The following is a 20355-nucleotide window of genomic DNA, read 5'->3' as shown; positions in this document are numbered from 1 at the left end:
ATTCACTAAATTGGAACAACTAAAATTTTTAAAATTAATAAAAAAAAATAAAATAATATCATACATCATGTACTATATCATTAAACATGCAAAATCATAATAGCAGCAGTGGTGTTATTACCAGTAATAGTCCTACCAGCAATAATCTCAATCAGTATTCAAGAGATACTATTTATATACAAAAAGATGAATAACTGTATACACCTCCCCCCTTTCATCTTTACTATTCTCTTCCGATTCGCAAAATACTTTTCATCTTTCACTCTTCTCACTGGACAAAATCGTTCATGATGTGTATCAATTTATCGACATTATGTTTCTTTATCGCACATACAGGAATGATTGGACAGTCCTTGTGGAATGTTTCCCTAATATGGATAGAAAAGTCTCTGAATTTCTTGCTATCTTTCACTAAATCACCTTTGGTGGCAACAATCAAAATCTTCTTGTGATTGATTCGATCTTTCCCATATCTCAATTCTCTGGTAAGAGTTTCAAAATCATGGATCGGATCATTCTCCAAACTGATAATAAACATTAAAATCTTGGACCGTTCTATATGTCTCAAGAACTCCACCCCCATTCCCTTAGGTTTCTCCGCACAAGATGCCGCTCCTTTGATAATCCCTGGAATATCGGCCACCGTGAAATTTTCAAGATAAAGCTGGTTTTCCTTGACATCCTTGGGCATGATAGTACCAATGGTCGGTTGCAACGTTGTAAATTCCCAATTTCCAATCTTGGATTTGGCATTAGAGATCGAATTAAGCAATGTAGACTTCCCACTATTTGGCAACCCAATCAATCCAAAATCCGCCAACAACTTCAACTCAAAGAGGAAATTGCAATCCAAGAGGTTTCTTCCTTTTTTACTAAATCTGGGGTTTCTAATTTCTTGGGTCAAAAAATGGATATTTCCAAGTCCTCCTTTACCACCTTTCAATAACAAAATTGGTCTTTTCGTAGGCTCACTAAGATCAATCCCATTGAATGGAATAACATCATTACAGATTTCTTCCTTGAGACAGCTCAAGTCGTACTTTTTAACTTTTTTATCAAGTTTCTTGAACCAATCCTTCTCATAATGATAATCTCTGTCTTTTTCTTTGAAGAGCCAATTACTATCAACTATCGGGTCATTCTCATTTCTAAATAATTGTATGTATTCAAGGTTTTCCGGGTTAGGCCCAACGGCTTTGAGATTCACACTTGTAATTTGCTCAATGATTTTTTCTTCACCATCTTCCAGAACTTCTACTCGGGGACCTTCTTCTGCCTCTTTCAAAATATTTGTTGATGGAATCCACTTGATCGTTGTCCCCACGGGAACGGTAATGATCACGTCTTCCCCTCTAACACCATCCAATTGCCGACCGGCACCATTTTTCCCATCTTCTGCAGTATATTTCACTCGAAGTTTGTGTAGAGAGTTGGTGCCTTCAATTGCCTGAACAAAAACTGAACCCCCGTCTCCCCCATCTCCCCCATCTGGTGGGCCAATAGCCCTACCAGCATCTCTGAAAAATGAAACTCCGCCATCACCACCTTTCCCTGATTTTACATTGATGATTCGCAAATCAGAAAAGTTTTGGTTACTGCTGGTAGACTTGGGCCTTTTTTTCGAGCCTGAATAAGACGAGGTCCTAAGTGACCTGAATTGCTCAAGAGGAACTTCAATATCAATGTACTTATCACGATCTTTTCCTAGCGCTTTGTACTCCATTTTACCAGTCGATAATATGTTGAACCATTCAGGAGAAACGTTCTCACGCTTTAAAAATTCAGGAGAGTATAGCTGATCATCAGCGCTGTGGTCCTCTATACCATCAAACCGCTGGTCTTTAGAATATACATCAAGTTCCACATGGGTTCTATCTAGCTGGTCTAACCAAAGATCATTCTCCGTGGCGGTAGGCGACCAGTCTGGGGCAGATGGAATTGATTGGTCGTGTTGAGACTTTGAGAAATTATTGGAAAAGCAGCGGTGGTTAAAGCCACTTCGTAGGATGGGCAGGAGTACTAACCTTCTATAAGACAACGATCTCAACATCCCCAACGATATCTTTTCGGAATTGCCGTGTAGGGTTATGTCAAAAATCAACGCTTCCCAGGAATTTTTTCTACTGAAAATTTTGAGGGTTGATGCGATGTTCTGCGGGGGTTCACGTGCAGTATCAGTCAAAGCATACTTTTGTTTTCGATATATATATACTCTAAGATTATCTCAAGAAAAAGGATTCCTGTAACCATGAATAAATAATCTCTACCATTGTAACTACTGTTATCATTAGCTGTCTCTGTTCACTCAGTGCTTTTTTTTTGTGACCTATTGGATCCCGTTTTGTTGGTGCACTGCATCAAAAAAAAATTAATTCAAAATCACGGAAATAGCGCTAACCGACCCTGCTCATCACCAGCAGCTCTTGGGTCTGCAAATTACATAGCGATGCTGGAGAGACAAGTGAAGAAACGACAGAGACTCCCCACTTCTTGCTCTGTGTGTCGGGCTAGAAAGACTAAGGTATGTACTGATATCCAAAGATCTGATTATTGACGGGATTTTGTTTCTTTGTATTAACTGATAACAAAGTGTGACAAAAATCGTCCAGTGTGCTCTAGCTGTATCAAAGGTAATATTCTGCATAACTGCTTCTACTATGTGCCCCAATGGGTGTGCTCTACGGTAGGCAAAGATGATCAGAAAGTTGTGACGTTCGCAAATAATAATAATATTGTACACCAGGTTTCCGGGGTGACCGTTACTAAACCATTTGAGTCGTCACAAAGATACAAAAAAGCTAAAAATACAACGTCAACCAATAAATCTGCTACCTATAGTCCAAGTAATAATATTGCTACTAATGCTGATGGAAATTACGAGCCTGTAATTTCCCCTCGAATCCCACTACCAAATAATGAACAATCGGTAATTGGTGGTTCGTTCAATATTCTATCAACCTCCCAAGGTAAGGGAATACTACCGCGGTCTCAACTATTGACGCAAATTAAGCCGCCAAATGAAAGTCTGTCATCATTAGGTGGAAGTCCAGAAGAAGTTGGCAACATTACTAGCAGTGAAACTAACAGCGGCAAAAAGCGCGCCTCTGATACACTAGCGTCACAAAGTGAGCAGCAACTTCAAAATCAACTTTCTTTTTTACAACTTCGGGTTCGTCAATTGGAGAATGAATTGGCTCTTGAAAAGCAAAAGAATCGAATAAATCCAGTAAATGATGAGAAATATGGAAGTCAGGTTCCAAGACCATCAGCTCTACCAACTGCATACTCAAGTCCGATGGCTCAATTTCAGTTCATGACTGGCCAATCCCCAGTGATTAGTGACACCGAATATGCTGATATTGCCAATAATTACTATCCTCGTAACTTTAAACGTCATTCAGTTATGGACCTGAAAGTCTTGGCGCATTATGCAATGGTATTTCGGGATAGATTCCTCGGGAATTTCTATGTGAAGTTTATGTATGATTACACCACCATAAAGTATTTGATTTCATCAATGTGCAATAATCGTGCCGCGAATTTGAAGAAAAAAAACTGGCATAATCAGCAAGATGGTAGGAATGAATTAAAAGAGGAAGACGTGGAAAAGGTGAACGCATATGGATATCAACTTTCACCAATACAACAAATGACGGCTGAACAAAGACAGCAATTCAAAAACGTAATGCTGAAAGTCGCCAAAAAGAACGAATTTGCAACATTAATCGCCAATCTTTTGAAAACAAATGGTTATCCTAAGGATAAGAGACTTCAAGTTCGTTGTGATACCGCAGCATGGGACTTCCTCGCTTCCAGTAGAAATGTTGTCAATAAGACTGTGATTTTCAATCCAATTTTCAACAACCAGTTTTGTCCAACCGATAGGTTATTTACCAATAGCCATAACGTATTGATGGACACAATAATTAGGACGCTACCAAGAATTCAAATTATGAGATATTTGTGGAAAATGTATGCACTATACGTTTATCCGTTCATTCCAATATTTGATTTACGAAAAATGGCTGACGAAGTGTCTTGTATATTGGTAGGTTTGAAATTGGAAGAGGTTTATGATGAACTTCCGTCTTCTGTGGACGAAAGTGAAAAGATCAAAGAAATAAAAATTAGAAACAAATTGGACTATGGGCGCCTTGCGGTCTTTCTAATTTGTATGAGATTTGCATTTTTGGCAATTAAATCCAATATTAATGAAATTATAGTGAGGTGTGATATCGAAGAAGAATTGGTTGGTACAAGAAGCTTAGCAGAAAAGAATGATCCCATTCCAGTGCAACTTGTTGAGCTCGCTTCGATGTGCTTAAATTACCTTAAAGTCTCAAAAAAGGCCAGCGTGGTTTCCATTGTTGCCACAATTTTACTTTACCATTACGCCGAACTTCGAGAAGAGGGCAGAGTTGGGTTTGGTCTCATTCAAAATCATTTGATGTTGTCCAGTATTATCAACCAGGCCAGACATATTGGATTGAATAGGGATCCAAAGAATGAGGAGATTTTGAAAAGCTTTCAGTCGTTGACGGTTCATGTACGGGCCTCCAATCATTTCAAGGACACTGAAGAAGATATCTATTATCATCGGAAATTATGGCATTATTTGATGATTTTGGAGTACAGAAGTTCCATTTATCACGGAAAACCATTGGATATTACTAGCGAAGAGCAATACAATACCAAGTTTCCAACCACAGGTACCAGTGGGGCCAAGATTTTTAAGCTGTCTTTCCCAAAGATTAGAATGATTCCTGCTTATGTGAAAGGAGTCAATCATGAAGAATCAGAAATTTGTTTCCAAAAAGTGGAAGCATTGACGTTGAGAAACATGAAATTGGAATGCAATGTCAACAAGATTTTCATGAAAGTTTCAAATATGGTGAACAATTTGAAAACTCCTGTACAATTGACAAAAGTTGTCGAAATGATCTCACAAATTGATCAACTTTTAATGACTGATGAACTTAAGGAGGAAAATTTCCTTGATTACAACAGAGGTAAGATTTTTGAAAACGATAAAGAACGCATGCGTGTTACTGTGGGTGAAAACTACTATAAAATGGTTAGTTTCTTGCAAACAATGCCGATTTTTTACAATTTAAAACTTTGCAGTGGCATTTTGAGTTCAATTCTATTTTTGCATTATGACCAAATAAAAGATTCAATACATGGAGTCAATAATTGTCTTTATTTTTTGAAAAGATCGTTTACAACTTCGTTTAGTATTATCACATTATCGAAAGAGTTTTTACGAAACAATGAAGATAAATTGTTGATTTTGAAGGATTTTTCCAAGGTTGAAGAAAATGAACTCCTTGGTCGATGCTACGGTTTCAAGAATTTTAACTTCATCATTTTACCAATTATTGATACAATGTGCTACAGAGCAATTTTGATAGTTGAAACATTGCTACTTCGTTTTGCCCACTGCTCATCAATCATTGATTCTATCATCAAGAAGATGCAGACCTCGCCATTCTTACTGGTGACAATTAGCATCGAAGAGTATTGTCAAAAACGAGACATCTTTCAACAAATGTATAGAGATCTTTATGGTTTCTATTATAAATTTGTGAAATTGTTGATGGAAAAAATTGCAAAATTTTACAGTCACACATTCAAAGCGATGTTGGTTTATCAATATTATTTGACATGTTTTAGGACTCCATATAACATTATTAAGTGGTTTGACACCAAAAGCGAAAATTTTGATCAAACCAACAATTTCATCAATTTGTCGCTAAGCGATCTTATGGAATTGAAGACATTTGTGGGGGCTCGTTTGAAATTCGATGAAGAGAAATATCCTGACAGTATTCCGCCTGGCCTACTCGTCAATGCTTTTTCTCAAAGTAAAGAATCCGCAGCAGGAACACTGGAGAATGATTCAAGTAACTTTGTGGTACCAGTGTTGAAAAATGCTTTTGAGAAGCACAATAAACTTGATGAAAGGAATAGATCATTGCAGTCACGATCTGAACTGTTGAATTCACAACCACTTTCTTCATCAGCATCTGCTTCGTCCTCTTCTTCCTCCGGTACTACCACGGCCACGATTTTGTCACAAACTGACCCAATTATAAACAATTCTTATTCTTCAATTGATACATCTCACCCACAGATGTCACCATCACAAAAAAATTCACCTGATTCCACAAATATACAAATGGCGGAACATGAACCCCACGATGTTGGTTCCGAGAACTTACTGCACGGTAACTTCCCAGGGAACGGTATTAGTGGGATGAATGGAGAGCATGTAGTGCCGCCGATGTTTGATTTTATGATGACTAATAGTTTGGATATGGGAGCGGCTAACGATTTCTTGAAATTGATGGAAGAATTCTTTGGAGAGCCCATATTTGATGTTGTCAATAGGAATGCACAGAACAGCAAAGGTGATGTTAATATTGGCTCGACTTCCAATAATACTCAAAACCAAGAAACGCCATCTTACCGATCAACAGAGAACCAATTGGCAGATAATTTCCAAAATATGATGGGATCAGACAGCGATGCCGACTTCAGTTTTTACAACATTGATCTCGATTGTTTTTTACCCAGCGCTAACCTGTTTGTTCCTATGACTCAGTCCCATCAACCACCACTACCGCCGTCGCCATTCTTTGGCCCAGCTAATTGTGGACAAGGCCCATTTGGAGAACCACTGCACGTCGTGGGTAATGGACAAGGTCGGTTTCCGATGGCACTGAATATGATGCCTGGAAACCCAGGGTTTTGTCAACATCCACCAGCACCGTGCTAGCGTATGGTGCGCCTGCTATTTTTTTTCCCCCTTCTTTCGACAATAGATATATATATATATTTATTTACTAGAGCTCTTTTATCATGTTCAAGTCACTACTGGTTGTTTCCACAGACGCTAAAGAAGTCCTTCTAGAAGCAACGGTTACCGGGTGTCATCACCCCCTATTGTCGCAGCGCTCCGGTGTCACGCAGATATCTGCACATGTAACTGTACGTGCACAGGATGTTGCTGATTATTGCAGGGTTGATAACCTGGACTGGCTGTTTGAGAATATATCGTTATGCTATATCGCTGTGTTTTGTGTAGGTGGCTGGCCTTCTATATTCTTCTTGCTATGTTATAACATGTTTCCTCGCTGCCATTCTATGCAGTATGTTAGCTTGAGGATATTTGGGAAAGTACTTACATAATTCCTACTGTACTATTTGCATGGATGAATAATTAACTCTATTGTATGTGTGTGTGTGTCCCAAGGGTTTGACAAATTGTATAAAGTGGCCCGTCCAAAAATAAAACAAAAAAAAGCTCAACAAAAAAAAAATGTATCCAGGCATTACTGAATTACATTCCTATTATTATATTTGCTTTTCCGTTCACCAAAATATTGCCAACAAGACGAGCAAACGGTGGAGAATATCCGCCCCTATTTAAGTTCAGGCGCCTAAAAGAGGCGGTTTGATTCTGCTGCAATTTCTGAGCCTAATTGCAACCTTTTTAGCAGCCATCATCCAATAATTAGAGATTGGGTTCTCAACTAGCAGACACGATTAGCCCACTTTGTTTTTACTCGTTCTGCCGTAGTGCTGGGATGTAGTGTCTTACTGTAATCTCCCCACGATTCTCTTATTTTCTACAAGGAAAATAAATTCGCTCCCTCACGGAAAATTTTCATGTTGGGAAAAACACAAGTCGGTTCCCTGCTAAGCTTATTGTTACCATCATGCGCTCCAGGATGTAATCATAATAGCGAGGGATCTTTCCAGCATCTAGGTCAATGCCTGGAACATCGTGCTACCCATCCAACCTCGATGGGGGAGGGTATTTTGTACTGGAAGCTTGGATCTCTCTGTGTGCCAGACAATCCTCCTGTACATAAAGAAAAATAGGGACCAAAAAAAAATAAAAAAAAAATAAAAAAAAAAGTAAAAAAAAAAAAAAACTTCAATTTTCCTCATTTTTTTAGCGCCTAACATTATCCACTTTGGAAAGATTTATCTTTATTCCATTATATCTCCACTTGCACCAGTCCATTCATTTCAAACCGTATCCATGTCACTGTACTTCCTCCGTCAAAAAACAATAATAATCGCTTAGCATATCTTCCAATATTCACAACAACAGGCACAAAAATTCAACGAAATGTCCCATAAAATAGATGGTGATAACGACCCATCGCCCTCTGGGAGTAATCCAAAGAAACCAGAAATAAAACCATCTAACCCATCGGGCTCTTCTAAAAAAATGGCGTTTGTTCATAAACTATATGCCATGTTGTCAGACCCGGAGCTTATCCATTTATTGTGGTGGAGCGATGATGATGAAGGTAATGATGATCTAAACAGCGAAAATAAGGGCAAATTCGCTATCAATCCATCAATAGACTTCGCCAACGCCCTCAAAGGATACTTTAAGCATGGTAATGTTGCGAGTTTTGTTCGCCAGTTGCACATGTATGGCTTTCACAAAGTCAGTGATAAATCTGTCAATGCCAATAGAGAAAAATATACCAGGGAACACAATTTAGAAGAGGATGCTGAGATATGGGAATTCCGTCACTCATCGGGAATGTTCAAGAAAGGTGACGAAGACTCATTGTCCGCAATCAAAAGGCGTCAACAAGCTACTTCTTCAAAAAATAGTAATCTGTCAACCTCTCGTACAACTGAGTTGCATCCCCAAGCTCATGGTTTTCAGGATTTTCAAATCATGGGTCAACATTTGCAGCATCAACCGGCATACGATAACTACTATCCGCCTGGTCATAACTTCCATACTCCCCCACAGCCTCTTCTGTATGGGGTAGCCCCACCTGGTCTAATAGCTCAAAGATACCCTGTTTACTTTGTGGATTCTCAGCATGTGCAACGGCAGCAGAGTCAATATCCTGCACAATATCAACATTATCAATCGCCGTACTTCGTTCAAACAACCTCACATCAACGACATTATACACCTCCTCCCCTCAACCCTGTCCATGCTCATCAATATCCCTCTCAGCGACCGCCAGTAGTTTCGGAGCAGGCAATACCATACACCCGTCAACCACTGCAGCAAATGACGCCTCAGAAGATTCTGTTACAACTGGAACAACAGCTGGTATCTCAACCATATCATACTTCAAACACCTATATAAAAGATGTGGTAAACAATGCTTCAGAAATGGGCCGCTCAATTTCCATGTCACAGCAAAGCCTCTCTAGAACTTCCGATAATTTGAAGAAGGAAGTTTTGAATACAACGGGGGATGTGATCAAATTTTCTGACTCTTTACCAAAATTAGAACCAATAATAAAACAAATTGATGAGGAAAACTATCAGAGAATTCAAGATTTGAAATACAGTTTTAAGACAAGAGCTGATGCTATACAAACCCTGCAAAGTCGGCCCTACCACCATCAAACAAAGAGTATTAACATTAATGTTCCTCAACCACCAATCCATCACAATTCCCAACCACAATTGCCTTTTTCTACTCCATCATATTTTTCAGCTTCAGATAAGCCTGAAATAAATAGCGCACACGCTTCACCATCGATTGAGTCTAGGCCTAGAATCGCGTCGTTTGTGGATCCATTGGCCAAGTTACCCCATGATCATTCAGTAGCTCCTCAAAATAGCCAACTCAGTTATAATCCGCTAATTGATAAAAATCCAAGGAATTTGGCGAATCCTCCTAAATTAGAAAGTAGCACCAGTGGCAATTCAATCTCTAGCACTAGTCTTAAAAAGTTAGATTCCATAGGCGCTCATCGACTTTCTAGAGAAGGTAGTTTTTCGAGCCTCAGGTACCATCAACCTCCTAGATCTTTGCCTGAATCGTACCAGTTGAGAAGGAGTGAAACTTCAAATTACTCTGAAGTCACCCCTCAACAAATGCAATTACATTCTTCGGCAGTAAAAGGATCGCTACCGTCCTCTAGTTCCATATCTAATCCCTCCGCAGACTCCTTAAAAAAGCAAAATTCTTTGAATCATTTGGAAGATGGCATTACTAATTCTTCGCAAATCAGAAAATCGATCCTTGCACTACATCAGAGTGGAGAGCAAAATTCGCCATCGTTATCTAACAATAATTCCATTCTGTCAAATGCGGGATTATCTAATGTTGACAATTTAAAGAATTCATCTCTATCTTCATACTCCTCTGGTCCGTCTTTGTTTTCGCCATGGTCTTCAATTAGTTCTGTTGGAAGCATTAGAACCGGCGGCAGCATCTCTTCCATATCACATTTATTGAATGACCGTCGCGAAAGCTACACTCCTCAAGGTACCAATTTTGACGCGTCAGGAACAAAACATTATTTGTTAGCCCAGCAACAGAAATTACCAATGAAGTCCGCATCAATTTCAGGACTAAGGAGACCTCATGAATTAGATGTCACAATTACATCTAGCCAAGGTACGGTTGGTGAAGAGCCTTCATTGATACAGGACACTCTGAGTAGAGAATCAGAAAAGAAAACTGTTATCGAGGATGAAGATTCGCCCCATCAGCTTGCCACAATCCTGGGAAATAATGTGATTTCTGTATCTTCATTGCTTCATTCTCCTGGAACTAAAATTGAAGAGCCAAAAGTTGTGGATGCATGTGAGGTGGGAATCTCTGCCGAAGTAAAAGAAAAGACGAATGACACAGTAATTAGAAAGCGTGTCCATTCAGGCTCTTCTGATACAAACTCATCGGAAGATGAGTCAAAGATAATGAGGGATAGGGTCAATGCCTGTGGCAAGGAGCTGATTGATGCAACTGGGGCCGTCGAGCCAACGGCTACGGAGTCAAAGATAATAGAGGACAAAAAAAGGTGCAAATTTGATAGTTAATTGAGTAATCAATTTGAGGAATTTCCCTTCTCGCATTAAGCACTTTTCTGTATCATTATTATATCATGCTCAACACATATCCTGATTTTCAAGTTTTATTATATTTTTCATCGCTATATTTTCAGCTATATATATTTATTTTTTTCTCATTTGGTCGTTTTGGTTTACGATGAGTGTTCTTCTATATATTATTATCATTGCTTCTTATTATTTATATTAGCTTATTATTGCTCCCCTCGCTCATGTTTACGTCTTTCGATTCTTTTTATTCTTTATTACTAGTTGATGTGGATGTTTTTATTTCGTTATACGTTATATATAACGCACAGTTTTTCAATTCTGGCGATTGCATCCTACCATTTTCAATTCTCCTAATTGCGTTGTTGTTGTTCTTGTTTTTTTTGTTTTTTTTTCTTCACGACTTCTTTTTCTTTTTCTCCTGCTTCTTTGGGCTTTTCATGGAATAAATGATAACTTATATAAAATTACAGCATATTGGTCAAGATGGTTCGGTCTGGAGAAGTGGTGTCATGTTCCTCGTTCCACATGACCGCTCCCGGGCGGAATTTTTTTTTTGTGCGATCACCAGATGGATTTTTTCAAGCTCTGGGAAACAACTTTTTAATTCTGCGTTACCTTTGTTATCCTCACGAATCGTTTAAAGAATTATCGCACATTTTTCTTTTTTCATTTCTTTGCCCAATTGAATAATGCTTTCCAGATACTTGTCCTCATCATTCAGATCTGTTGCAAAAGTATGTTGAGTTGCTTTATATAATAAAATGGTGGCACACACGTTTTGATAGGTGCCGGGGGAAGGGGGGATTTCTGTTTCTTGAAGAACTCACTCAGTGATTGTACCTGTGATATAAGAAATTGCTCTTTTGCCACTATATTGAAACCGCTTACTAACAGCATTTTTCCTTTTTAGCAATCTGTGTCCAAAAGATGTTTGTCCATCCATGAATATAGATCGGCTAACTTATTGAGATCTTACAACGTCGGCGTTCCAGCTGGTGATGCCGCCACCACTCCAGAAGAAGCCTACAAGTTGGCTCAAGAAATCTCAAAGAAGTCCGATGGTATTGTCATCAAGGCCCAATCCCTTACCGGTGGCCGTGGTAAAGGTCATTTATCTTCTGGTTTACAATCAGGTGTTCACATTGTCAAGACCCCTGAAGAAGTGAAGGACTTGGCCAGCAAAATGTTGGGTTACAACATCATCACCAAGCAAACCGGTGCTGCTGGTAGATTGGTCAGTGCAGTTTACGTTGTTGAAAAGGCTACTGCTGAAAAAGAAGCTTACTTGTCCATTTTGTTGGACAGAGAAAGAAAATGTCCAATCATTGTTGCTTCTGCCCAAGGTGGTATGGACATCGAAGGTGTTGCTGCCAGAGACCCATCTGCTATTAAGCAATTCCCAATTGACATGGATGCCGGTGTCACTGACGAAGTCGCTGCCAAGATCGCTGGTGCTTTAGGCTTCTCTGCCGATGCCCAAAAGGAAGCTGGGGAAACCGTTCAAAAATTATACAAGATCTTCATGGAAAAGGATGCCACCCAAATTGAAATCAACCCATTGTCAGAAACTAAAGACCACAAGGTCTTGGCTATGGATGCCAAGTTTGGTTTTGACAATAGTGCCGAATACAGACAAAAGGAAATTTTCTCCTGGAGAGATTTCACCCAAGAAGATGCCGATGAAGTCAAGGCTTCTAACTTTGGCTTGAACTTCATCAAGTTGGATGGTTCTATCGGTTGTTTGGTCAATGGTGCTGGTTTGGCCATGGCTACCATGGATATCATCAAGTTATACGGTGGTGAACCAGCTAACTTCTTGGACTGTGGTGGTGGTGCTACCCCAGCAACCATTGAAGAAGCCTTCAAGTTGATTTTGGGTGAACAGAACGTTAACGCCATCTTGGTCAACATTTTCGGTGGTATTGTCAGATGTGATTACGTTGCCGAAGGTTTGATCGCCGCTACCAAGAACTTGGGTGTCGAAGTCCCAATTGTTGCCAGATTACAAGGTACTAACTTGGAAAAGGCCCAAGAATTGATTGCCAACTCTGGTTTGAAGATCTTTGCTGTCCCAGAATTGGATGATGCTGCCGAAAAGGTTGTTAAATTGGCTGACATCATCAAGAAGGCCAAGGAAGTTGGTGTTAAGGTCAACTTTGAGTAGATTATATTATGTACAAATTCTTCCTAATTAACTTCGGCTTTTTTCTATAGTATTTTTATGATTTCTTGAAATAAAAGCATCATTTCGACATGTTTTTTTGTTGTGTTTATTAAAGGAATGATTCTAGTGGAGTCATAAAGAGATGTGAAGACTAGTAAATCCCATACAATTGGTGTGTGGTTTATGGCTTTTACCCTACCCAGCATCTCATCGATGGTTTGAGCCCTGATTTGAAAAATCTTTTTTTTTTTTTTTTTTTTTTCCTCTCTTTCAGAAATGAAAATTTTCAAGCTGCTAAGATTAATTGCAGCTCAAACACTTTTGTCTACAAGCTTTAACGCATTAATAATAATAATAAATAGATAAATACAATGGGTTTTGGAGCACCAAGAGGAGGTAACAGAGGAGGCCGTGGCGGTAAGTCCGGTGGTTTCGGTAGCAGAGGTGGCTTTGGTGGTGGCCGTGGTGGTAGAGGTGGTTCTGCAGGCGGTCGTGGTGGCCGTGGTGGTGCTAGAGGTGGCTTTGGTGGTGGTCGTGGTGGTGGCCGTGGTGGTGCCAGAGGTGGTGCTAGAGGTGGCCGTGGTGGTGCCAGAGGTGGTGCTAGAGGTGGTGCTAAAGTGATCATTGAACCTCATCGTCATAGTGGTGTTTTCATTGCCAGAGGTAAGGAAGATCTTTTGGTGACAAAGAACATTGCCCCAGGTGAAACTGTTTACGGTGAAAAGAGAATCTCCATCGAAGAACCATCAACTCAAGAAGGTGTTCCACCAACCAAGGTTGAATACAGAGTCTGGAATCCTTTCAGATCCAAGTTGGCTGCCGGTGTCATGGGTGGTATTGATGAATTGGCCATTGCTCCAGGTAAGAAGGTTTTGTACCTTGGTTCCGCTTCCGGTACTTCTGTTTCCCACGTTGCTGATATCGTTGGTCCAGAAGGTGTTGTCTACGCTGTTGAATTTGCTCACAGACCAGGTAGAGAATTGATTGGTATGGCCAAGAAGAGACCAAACGTGATTCCAATCATTGAAGATGCCCGTCACCCACAAAAGTACAGAATGTTGGTTGGTATGGTTGATGCTGTGTTTGCCGATGTTGCCCAACCAGATCAAGCTCGTATCATTGCTTTGAACTCCCACATGTTCTTGAAGGATCAAGGTGGTGTTATCATCTCCATCAAGGCTAACTGTATTGACTCTACTGTTGACGCCGAAACCGTTTTCGCTAGAGAAGTCCAAAAATTGAGAGAAGAAAGAATAAAGCCTTTGGAACAATTGACTTTGGAACCTTATGAAAGAGACCATTGTATTGTTATTGGTCGTTACGTCCGTGCTGGTCTTAAATAATCAACTTGGTATCAATAATCATAACGAAAAATAAAAAACACAAAAAAAAACAAAAAAAAAATGGCGAATAAATAATGAAGATCTCTTCAGAAAGTGATGTTTTTTTTTTCTTTTTTATTATCATCATTATTATTTAACTCCTCCTCATCTCCATCATCTTTTTTTTTTCTGGTTTCATCTCTCTAATTTCATGAATATAATATATCATCCTTCAGGTATTGTGTCATATTTAGAAATATTCTGGTTATCCCCTTTTTTTTATATTATACATGTCTCTCATTGAGTGTGTGTTTTGTTTTTGTCATTATTACTATTTTTTATTTCACCTTTTTATTCAATAATTTGTTGTACAATAAACAAAAAAATGCCTTTTTCAAATAGAATCTTGTAATATATTGGTTTTAGTTTTGATTGCCATGTTGGACATTTCGTCTTCAAAATAGACGAGGAATAAAAAAACAAGAAAAAAATAATCAAGTCCAGGTAGCTAAGTAACTAAATAAATTTTTATTCGCGTAATCTTATTTGTTAAAATAAAAAATTGCCGTCTTTTATTGCAATTATTCAAAAGTGTTTAGAAATATAAAAAAAAAAACGCGATTAATCAATTGATTTTCCAAGTAGAATTGAAGGTTTGTAAACCTTCCCCCCCCACATTCCTTTTTTCGTCTGAACATGATAGCATTTGTACAACAAAAAGAGGAAAGAAGAATTAACCATTCTGATTATTATTTTGATTGATCTCGTAGAGACTGAAGGTTGCAGTCAAATCTACCAATGGGGTTCACCATCAAGGGTGCCTGGTGACCTCACTTAAGAACTTACACAACATATTATGAATGCGTCTCTTGGATCTAAACATCATTCTTGTAATGAAATAAATCACAACTTCTTATATTCAGTGTTACAACCACTATAATTACCAATTTTATTAACATTAACTATTATTATTAATGACAATTGCAATGAGTGTCGTTTCTATTATCGTAATAAGCGATGCAAAATCAAGTTTTAAAGTCTTGCAAATTTTTTTTCTTTGTGTCCAACAAGACAAAATATAGTCAATATCTCGTTGGACAAGGTAATTAAACATAATAGCCGAAATTTTTGACCTCAAATAAGGCCATACAAAGAGTCATACAAAGAGTCATACAAAAATTAATACAAAGAATTACAATTGAGGACAAAAAGAATATCATAAGGTCTTCTGCGTATGAGTAAAAAACATAGCATAATCTAACTAATATCATCATTTAGATTATTTTTCATCTCATTACCAGTGTTATTGTCATCTCAATCAGTTCAATGATTAATTACACTACCACTGTGTTTGTATTTGCACAGAAATTCTCTACGCGTTGTTGTGTTTGATATCCAAAGAAATATTCTCTGCGGGTGAGTGAATGAATCGTATATTAACCAGTAACAGAGGTTCTAAATAACCTGGGAGCCTGTCTGTGAAATAAGTAAGGGAAGTAAGAAACTGTAGTTTTACTCTTGCTCATTTTTTTTTTCCATTTTCCATTCAGTTTTTACAAGCTCGATTTTCCATCTAAATATTAAGTAATTCAATAGCTAACTGAGCCATGCCTTTTTTTTTATTGTGATTTGAAGCCAAAGAAAGCTAAGGTGAAAATAAATAAATAATAATCTTTGATATCCTCCGATTTTCTTCCTATCTCTTTCCTTAGTCAATTTCCTAAGAATTCAATATATATGTTTCAATCGCTACAACAGGATCAAACAAATAAATTGCATGTAGTTATTAATAGTAGTACAAATGCCAGACAATTTTTAAAAAAGCATATAAAAAAAAATACGATGATTATGATGATGATAATAATAATGATAATAATGATAATAATAACAGAAATGGTGACAATATTAATGAAAGGCAATAGTGATTTACAAACAACACCCAGAAAAAAATAATAAAAGAGAACCAAAAAACAAAGACCAATGATTTAGCTAAACAAGTTATTCAACAACCCGCCTTCATTGGGATCTTCAGACAACGATTTATTCATCAAGTCTGTTTCCGTGGCTTTCTTTTTTCTATTAATGGCCCTTTTTCTTTGTTCTTGTTGGAATTGTTCATTTTGTTTACTGATAATGACTTGATGCATCAAGTTTCTTTGTTGTTTCGCACTCCGGCAACTACTCAAAACTTTTTCCATATTATCAATGGATCTGTCGCTCAACCCACAAATATTTTGTAGTACCAATTTTGGCTCATCGTATTTTGATCTCATTGGAATATAAATTTCACAGATCAAAGAGGCAATATCGGCAGCCATCTCATGATAATATGGATCGGTCACAAACTTTACCAATAATGGTAAAATTTCCCCACATAACCACTGGTCAATAGTTTCATTCATGAATAATAATTCGGATAACAAACCCCTCATGATCAAGATCATATTGTAACAGCATCGCGAGTCCTTAAAAGTCAAAATATCATAAACTAACTTTATCACTTTCTCCAATACCGGTTTATTTTTTATAACTGCTGCTCTAAATTGCGATTGTCTCCCATTCAAAATCAATTGACCTTTCACAGAAAATTGCCCCACAATATCGATCAACACCCTTGTACATAACGCCGTCACTTGTCTAGTGAGATGTTCAAAAAACATTTCGTCGGATAATTCATCATCAGATGCTTCGCTAGAAATCTTGATACCATTTCTCATAACAATACTCCATTTTTCATTCAATAACTCATCAAGCGCCGGTAATGCTAAAGATAACAATTCCATCAAGAAGGTGTTAGCATACTCAACAGGACAATTTTGAATGACTGGTCTGAGACATGATTGGATCATATGTTTCCAAGAATGCAAAGTCACACCTACCGTATCTCCGGCAACAGCATTCCATAATAATTGTGAGAAATCTGGGATAGAGTACATAACGTCACCAAACTGTGAGGCACAACCAATAATTAAAAACGCATATTCTCTAGTGTATCTAACAATATGTCCAACAGAATCAGCAAAATCTCTAAGAGTCAACGCCGCTTTCACATTTTCTTCAACATAGGTATCTTTTGATTTCGTTGAAATTCCAATATGCCAAAATCTCTCAGTACAACTTACCTTGACAAATGATTGAACCTCTACTGGTAAGTCGTTCCATTTGTTTGGATCATGATAATTTTGAATTTGACAGATTAATTTTAAAACATGCAAAACAATTGGAGTAATTCTTGGCTTCCACAAATTCAAGACAAATTCAAATTCTGCCGACCCAGGTTGCAATTTTTCAATTGAATATAACATGTAAACCCTGGTTTGTCTTGTTGGGAAAGCTTCCGCCCACTGTTTTTTTAATTCATTTCTTAACCTCTTACCTTCTTCATCCATCGGAGTTTCAATTAAATTAGTCCCTGCTGTGATTCCTCTATTTTTAAAATAATTTGCAATTTTCACAATCCCTAGTCTTTCCATGAACCAATGCAAGTTATTCAAACCTTGGATTGTTTGAGGATCATTCCAAGCTTGCAAATCATTATCAACAATTAAAGAAAACTTCTCTTCTCTTTGATCCACTGGCAAACCTTTCAAACTAACTAATAACAAGAATGATTTCAAGGAAACAGAATCATGGCTTGACAAATCGCCATTGGTTAAAGTTTCTTTGACAACATTCTCTAAATCGGAAAATCTGTCAACAAAGTTTTCAGGGGCCATGATTGCTAACCTGTTCAATTCATTTCCCAAAGAACTTCTCAAGTCTCTATAGAGTTCCAATTGTTCATCGGTTGCATCGGAGGGGAATTTAATTGTGAAAAACGAAAAGATCCTCTCCAATAAATTAAAAATCAAGCTAGTATTTTGTTTGATCAATGGAGTAAATTGTGCTAATGCTTGAATTTGTCTTTTGCATAAAAGTGGATCTTGGAATTGGACTTGCAATAACTGATTAAATAAGTTTTCAGTAAGCTGAAGTAATTCGGTCTCTTTTACTTCCCTGTCTGGCTTACTTTTATCATACCATAATCTCCATCTGCTAATGCCTTTAATCACCGCCTCAATAATGTTCAATTGTGATACCCCATAAATAAATGCTTCATCAGCACCATTATCGTATTTAAATCTTTTGCCATTTAAAACCTTGGAACCCATTTCAGAGCTGAAAAACATTGATAATCTATTTTCAAGCCATTCAATAGCTTCTTTTGGCAATTTGCAAGTAGTAATTCTGATTATATCGTCAAGTGATTTCTTGTAGTTATTCATATAATTATTGCTATCTGGTTGGGAGTCGAAATCCACTTGAAGGAATTTCTGGACAGTATGATCTTCATCGAGACATTCATATGGAATATATTTGCTAGCGGCAACTTCTAATAAGTTTGGAAGAATTTCATAAATCTGAGGATATTCTTTTGAAAAATGGTCCATTCTTAGAATTGTGATCCATAGATTTGTTGATAATCCACTAATTATCAAACTTTCATTACAAGTTGTCTCAAGAATGAATTTCAAGTATCCCGAAATATCAGAGTCCTTTGGTAATGGGTAAGGATTGAATACATGCTTTGAAGGGGATGTTACCGGTTCTAAGTATGAACTAAGACTAACGCCTAATTCAACTAATTTTTTCAATAATGAATACTCTTCAGCATCGACATCATCAGCATCCAACTTGATTGATCTATAAACATTTAAAAGCATACTGATGGCATCTGATTGGAAAACAGGGGCAATAAGTTCAAGGAATTCTTTTTCATCACCATAATTTCTGATGAATAAAACATGCAAGCAATCAATGGCTAAAATTTTCACCTTGACATTATTTATTAACAAACATTGACTCAATTTATTCAACATTTCAACCCTGATTAATATCTCTGCGGTTACCCAATGGAAACATGTTTTCAAAGTCTGTAAAATCCGGATAGTGAAGTTTGCGCTTTCCTTGTCTTGACATCCATTTTGCAAACATTCATATAATAACCCTGTCCACTTGACCATCCAGCCTTCTTCATCTGCTCTCAGTTCGTACAAATACTGATTTCTAGCATAGTATTTTTCAAGGATGGCGACTGGAACAATAATTTCTGAGCATAACATTGATAATACTCCTGATCTTCTGGTGGCTATTGGGTCATCAAGGATATAAATATCTTCAAACAATGTTCTGAATATAATCAAACTCAATTCCTTAGTGGCCAAATTTTTATTCCATAAGTCAAATAAGTCTCTATCCATGCTTGGCCAACTCAACAACTTCAACTGATCATCAGATTGCGTATTATTTTCCCCGCCAATTTCTGGTTTTTTATCTTCCATTTGTTTCCTACTAACTTTTAAATTGGGATCTTTTTCAGCGTTCACTTCTAGAAATGATCCCCAGCATCTTTTGGCTATGTCCACCCAAATAGACGCCATTTTTTCTCTTATATAGATGGGATCATTCACCTCAATTTTGTTTGCAAGTTCGATTATCCAAGCACGCACTGCCAAACATTTTTGCATGTCAAAGGAATCATAACTATTTCTCACGGATCGTTGCAAAAGAGACAAACCATAGTGGCGTATAATGGTAGCAGATTTTGGATCATTATTGTTTTCTGGCAAAGCCAATTGATATCCCCAGAACGGCGATTCTTCTTCTTCTCCAACTTTATTGAGGAACTAGAAAATGTTAGTATACGATATGGATGATAAAAACAGACAAACCAATAAACTTTGCTTACCTCTTGAGCTTCACGACGTTGTTGATTTGTAGAAGATGGATAATGGATGACTGCCAAAGCTGAGACGATTTGATTCACTGCATTTGAGTCCATCGTTGTTGATAAGAGATAGATAAATAAATAATGGGTTTCTTATTTTTCTTTTTGGAATATCAACCAAAGGAAGTTACTCTTGGGGAACAGAAAAACGAGGAGAAAAACAGAGAGTCAGAAATCTAAGGAATTAGATTTCTGTGTTAAGATAGATTGCTATTTCAAGATACCTGATGGTTCACCTCAAACTAGAAATCTCGCTGAA

At 37.7% G+C, this 20355-nt stretch overlaps 6 protein-coding genes across 6 annotated transcripts; 4 read left to right on the top strand and 2 right to left on the bottom strand. All coding sequences in view use genetic code 12, as the record gives it.

Annotated features, from left to right (window-relative positions):
* Positions 1 to 268: 268 nt before the first annotated feature.
* Positions 269 to 2050, bottom strand: MTG2 (putative GTPase MTG2; the record flags this gene model as incomplete). The annotated part of the gene is made up of 1 exon (XM_064995206.1): positions 269 to 2050. The coding sequence occupies one exon, from the start codon at positions 2048 to 2050 to the stop codon at positions 269 to 271; it is 1782 nt and encodes a 593-aa protein (XP_064851278.1).
* Positions 2051 to 2446: 396 nt separating this feature from the next.
* Positions 2447 to 6778, top strand: DASC09_016020 (uncharacterized protein; the record flags this gene model as incomplete). The annotated part of the gene is made up of 2 exons (XM_064995205.1): positions 2447 to 2521; positions 2591 to 6778. The coding sequence occupies 2 exons, from the start codon at positions 2447 to 2449 to the stop codon at positions 6776 to 6778; spliced, it is 4263 nt and encodes a 1420-aa protein (XP_064851277.1).
* A 1362-nt stretch (positions 6779 to 8140) lies between these two features.
* On the top strand, positions 8141 to 10822 carry MGA1 (Mga1p; the record flags this gene model as incomplete). The annotated part of the gene is made up of 1 exon (XM_064995204.1): positions 8141 to 10822. The coding sequence occupies one exon, from the start codon at positions 8141 to 8143 to the stop codon at positions 10820 to 10822; it is 2682 nt and encodes an 893-aa protein (XP_064851276.1).
* Positions 10823 to 11532: 710 nt separating this feature from the next.
* LSC2 (succinate--CoA ligase (GDP-forming) subunit beta) lies at positions 11533 to 13007 on the top strand (the record flags this gene model as incomplete). Its single annotated transcript, XM_064995203.1, has 2 exons — positions 11533 to 11577; positions 11754 to 13007. 2 exons carry the CDS (start codon positions 11533 to 11535, stop codon positions 13005 to 13007), a joined length of 1299 nt encoding a protein of 432 aa, XP_064851275.1.
* Positions 13008 to 13378: 371 nt separating this feature from the next.
* Positions 13379 to 14350, top strand: NOP1 (rRNA methyltransferase NOP1; the record flags this gene model as incomplete). The annotated part of the gene is made up of 1 exon (XM_064995202.1): positions 13379 to 14350. The coding sequence occupies one exon, from the start codon at positions 13379 to 13381 to the stop codon at positions 14348 to 14350; it is 972 nt and encodes a 323-aa protein (XP_064851274.1).
* A 1964-nt stretch (positions 14351 to 16314) lies between these two features.
* MSN5 (karyopherin MSN5) lies at positions 16315 to 20150 on the bottom strand (the record flags this gene model as incomplete). The annotated part of the gene is made up of 2 exons (XM_064995201.1): positions 16315 to 19995; positions 20058 to 20150. 2 exons carry the CDS (start codon positions 20148 to 20150, stop codon positions 16315 to 16317), a joined length of 3774 nt encoding a protein of 1257 aa, XP_064851273.1.
* Positions 20151 to 20355: the final 205 nt, after the last annotated feature.

This window comes from Saccharomycopsis crataegensis (assembly GCF_037102585.1).
Source record: "Saccharomycopsis crataegensis DNA, jcf7180000000073, whole genome shotgun sequence".
In the NCBI taxonomy this organism is placed as follows: domain Eukaryota; kingdom Fungi; phylum Ascomycota; class Saccharomycetes; order Ascoideales; family Saccharomycopsidaceae; genus Saccharomycopsis; species Saccharomycopsis crataegensis.
The sequence above is the reverse complement of the archived record's forward strand: the minus strand, read 5'-3'. Positions and strand labels throughout refer to the sequence as shown.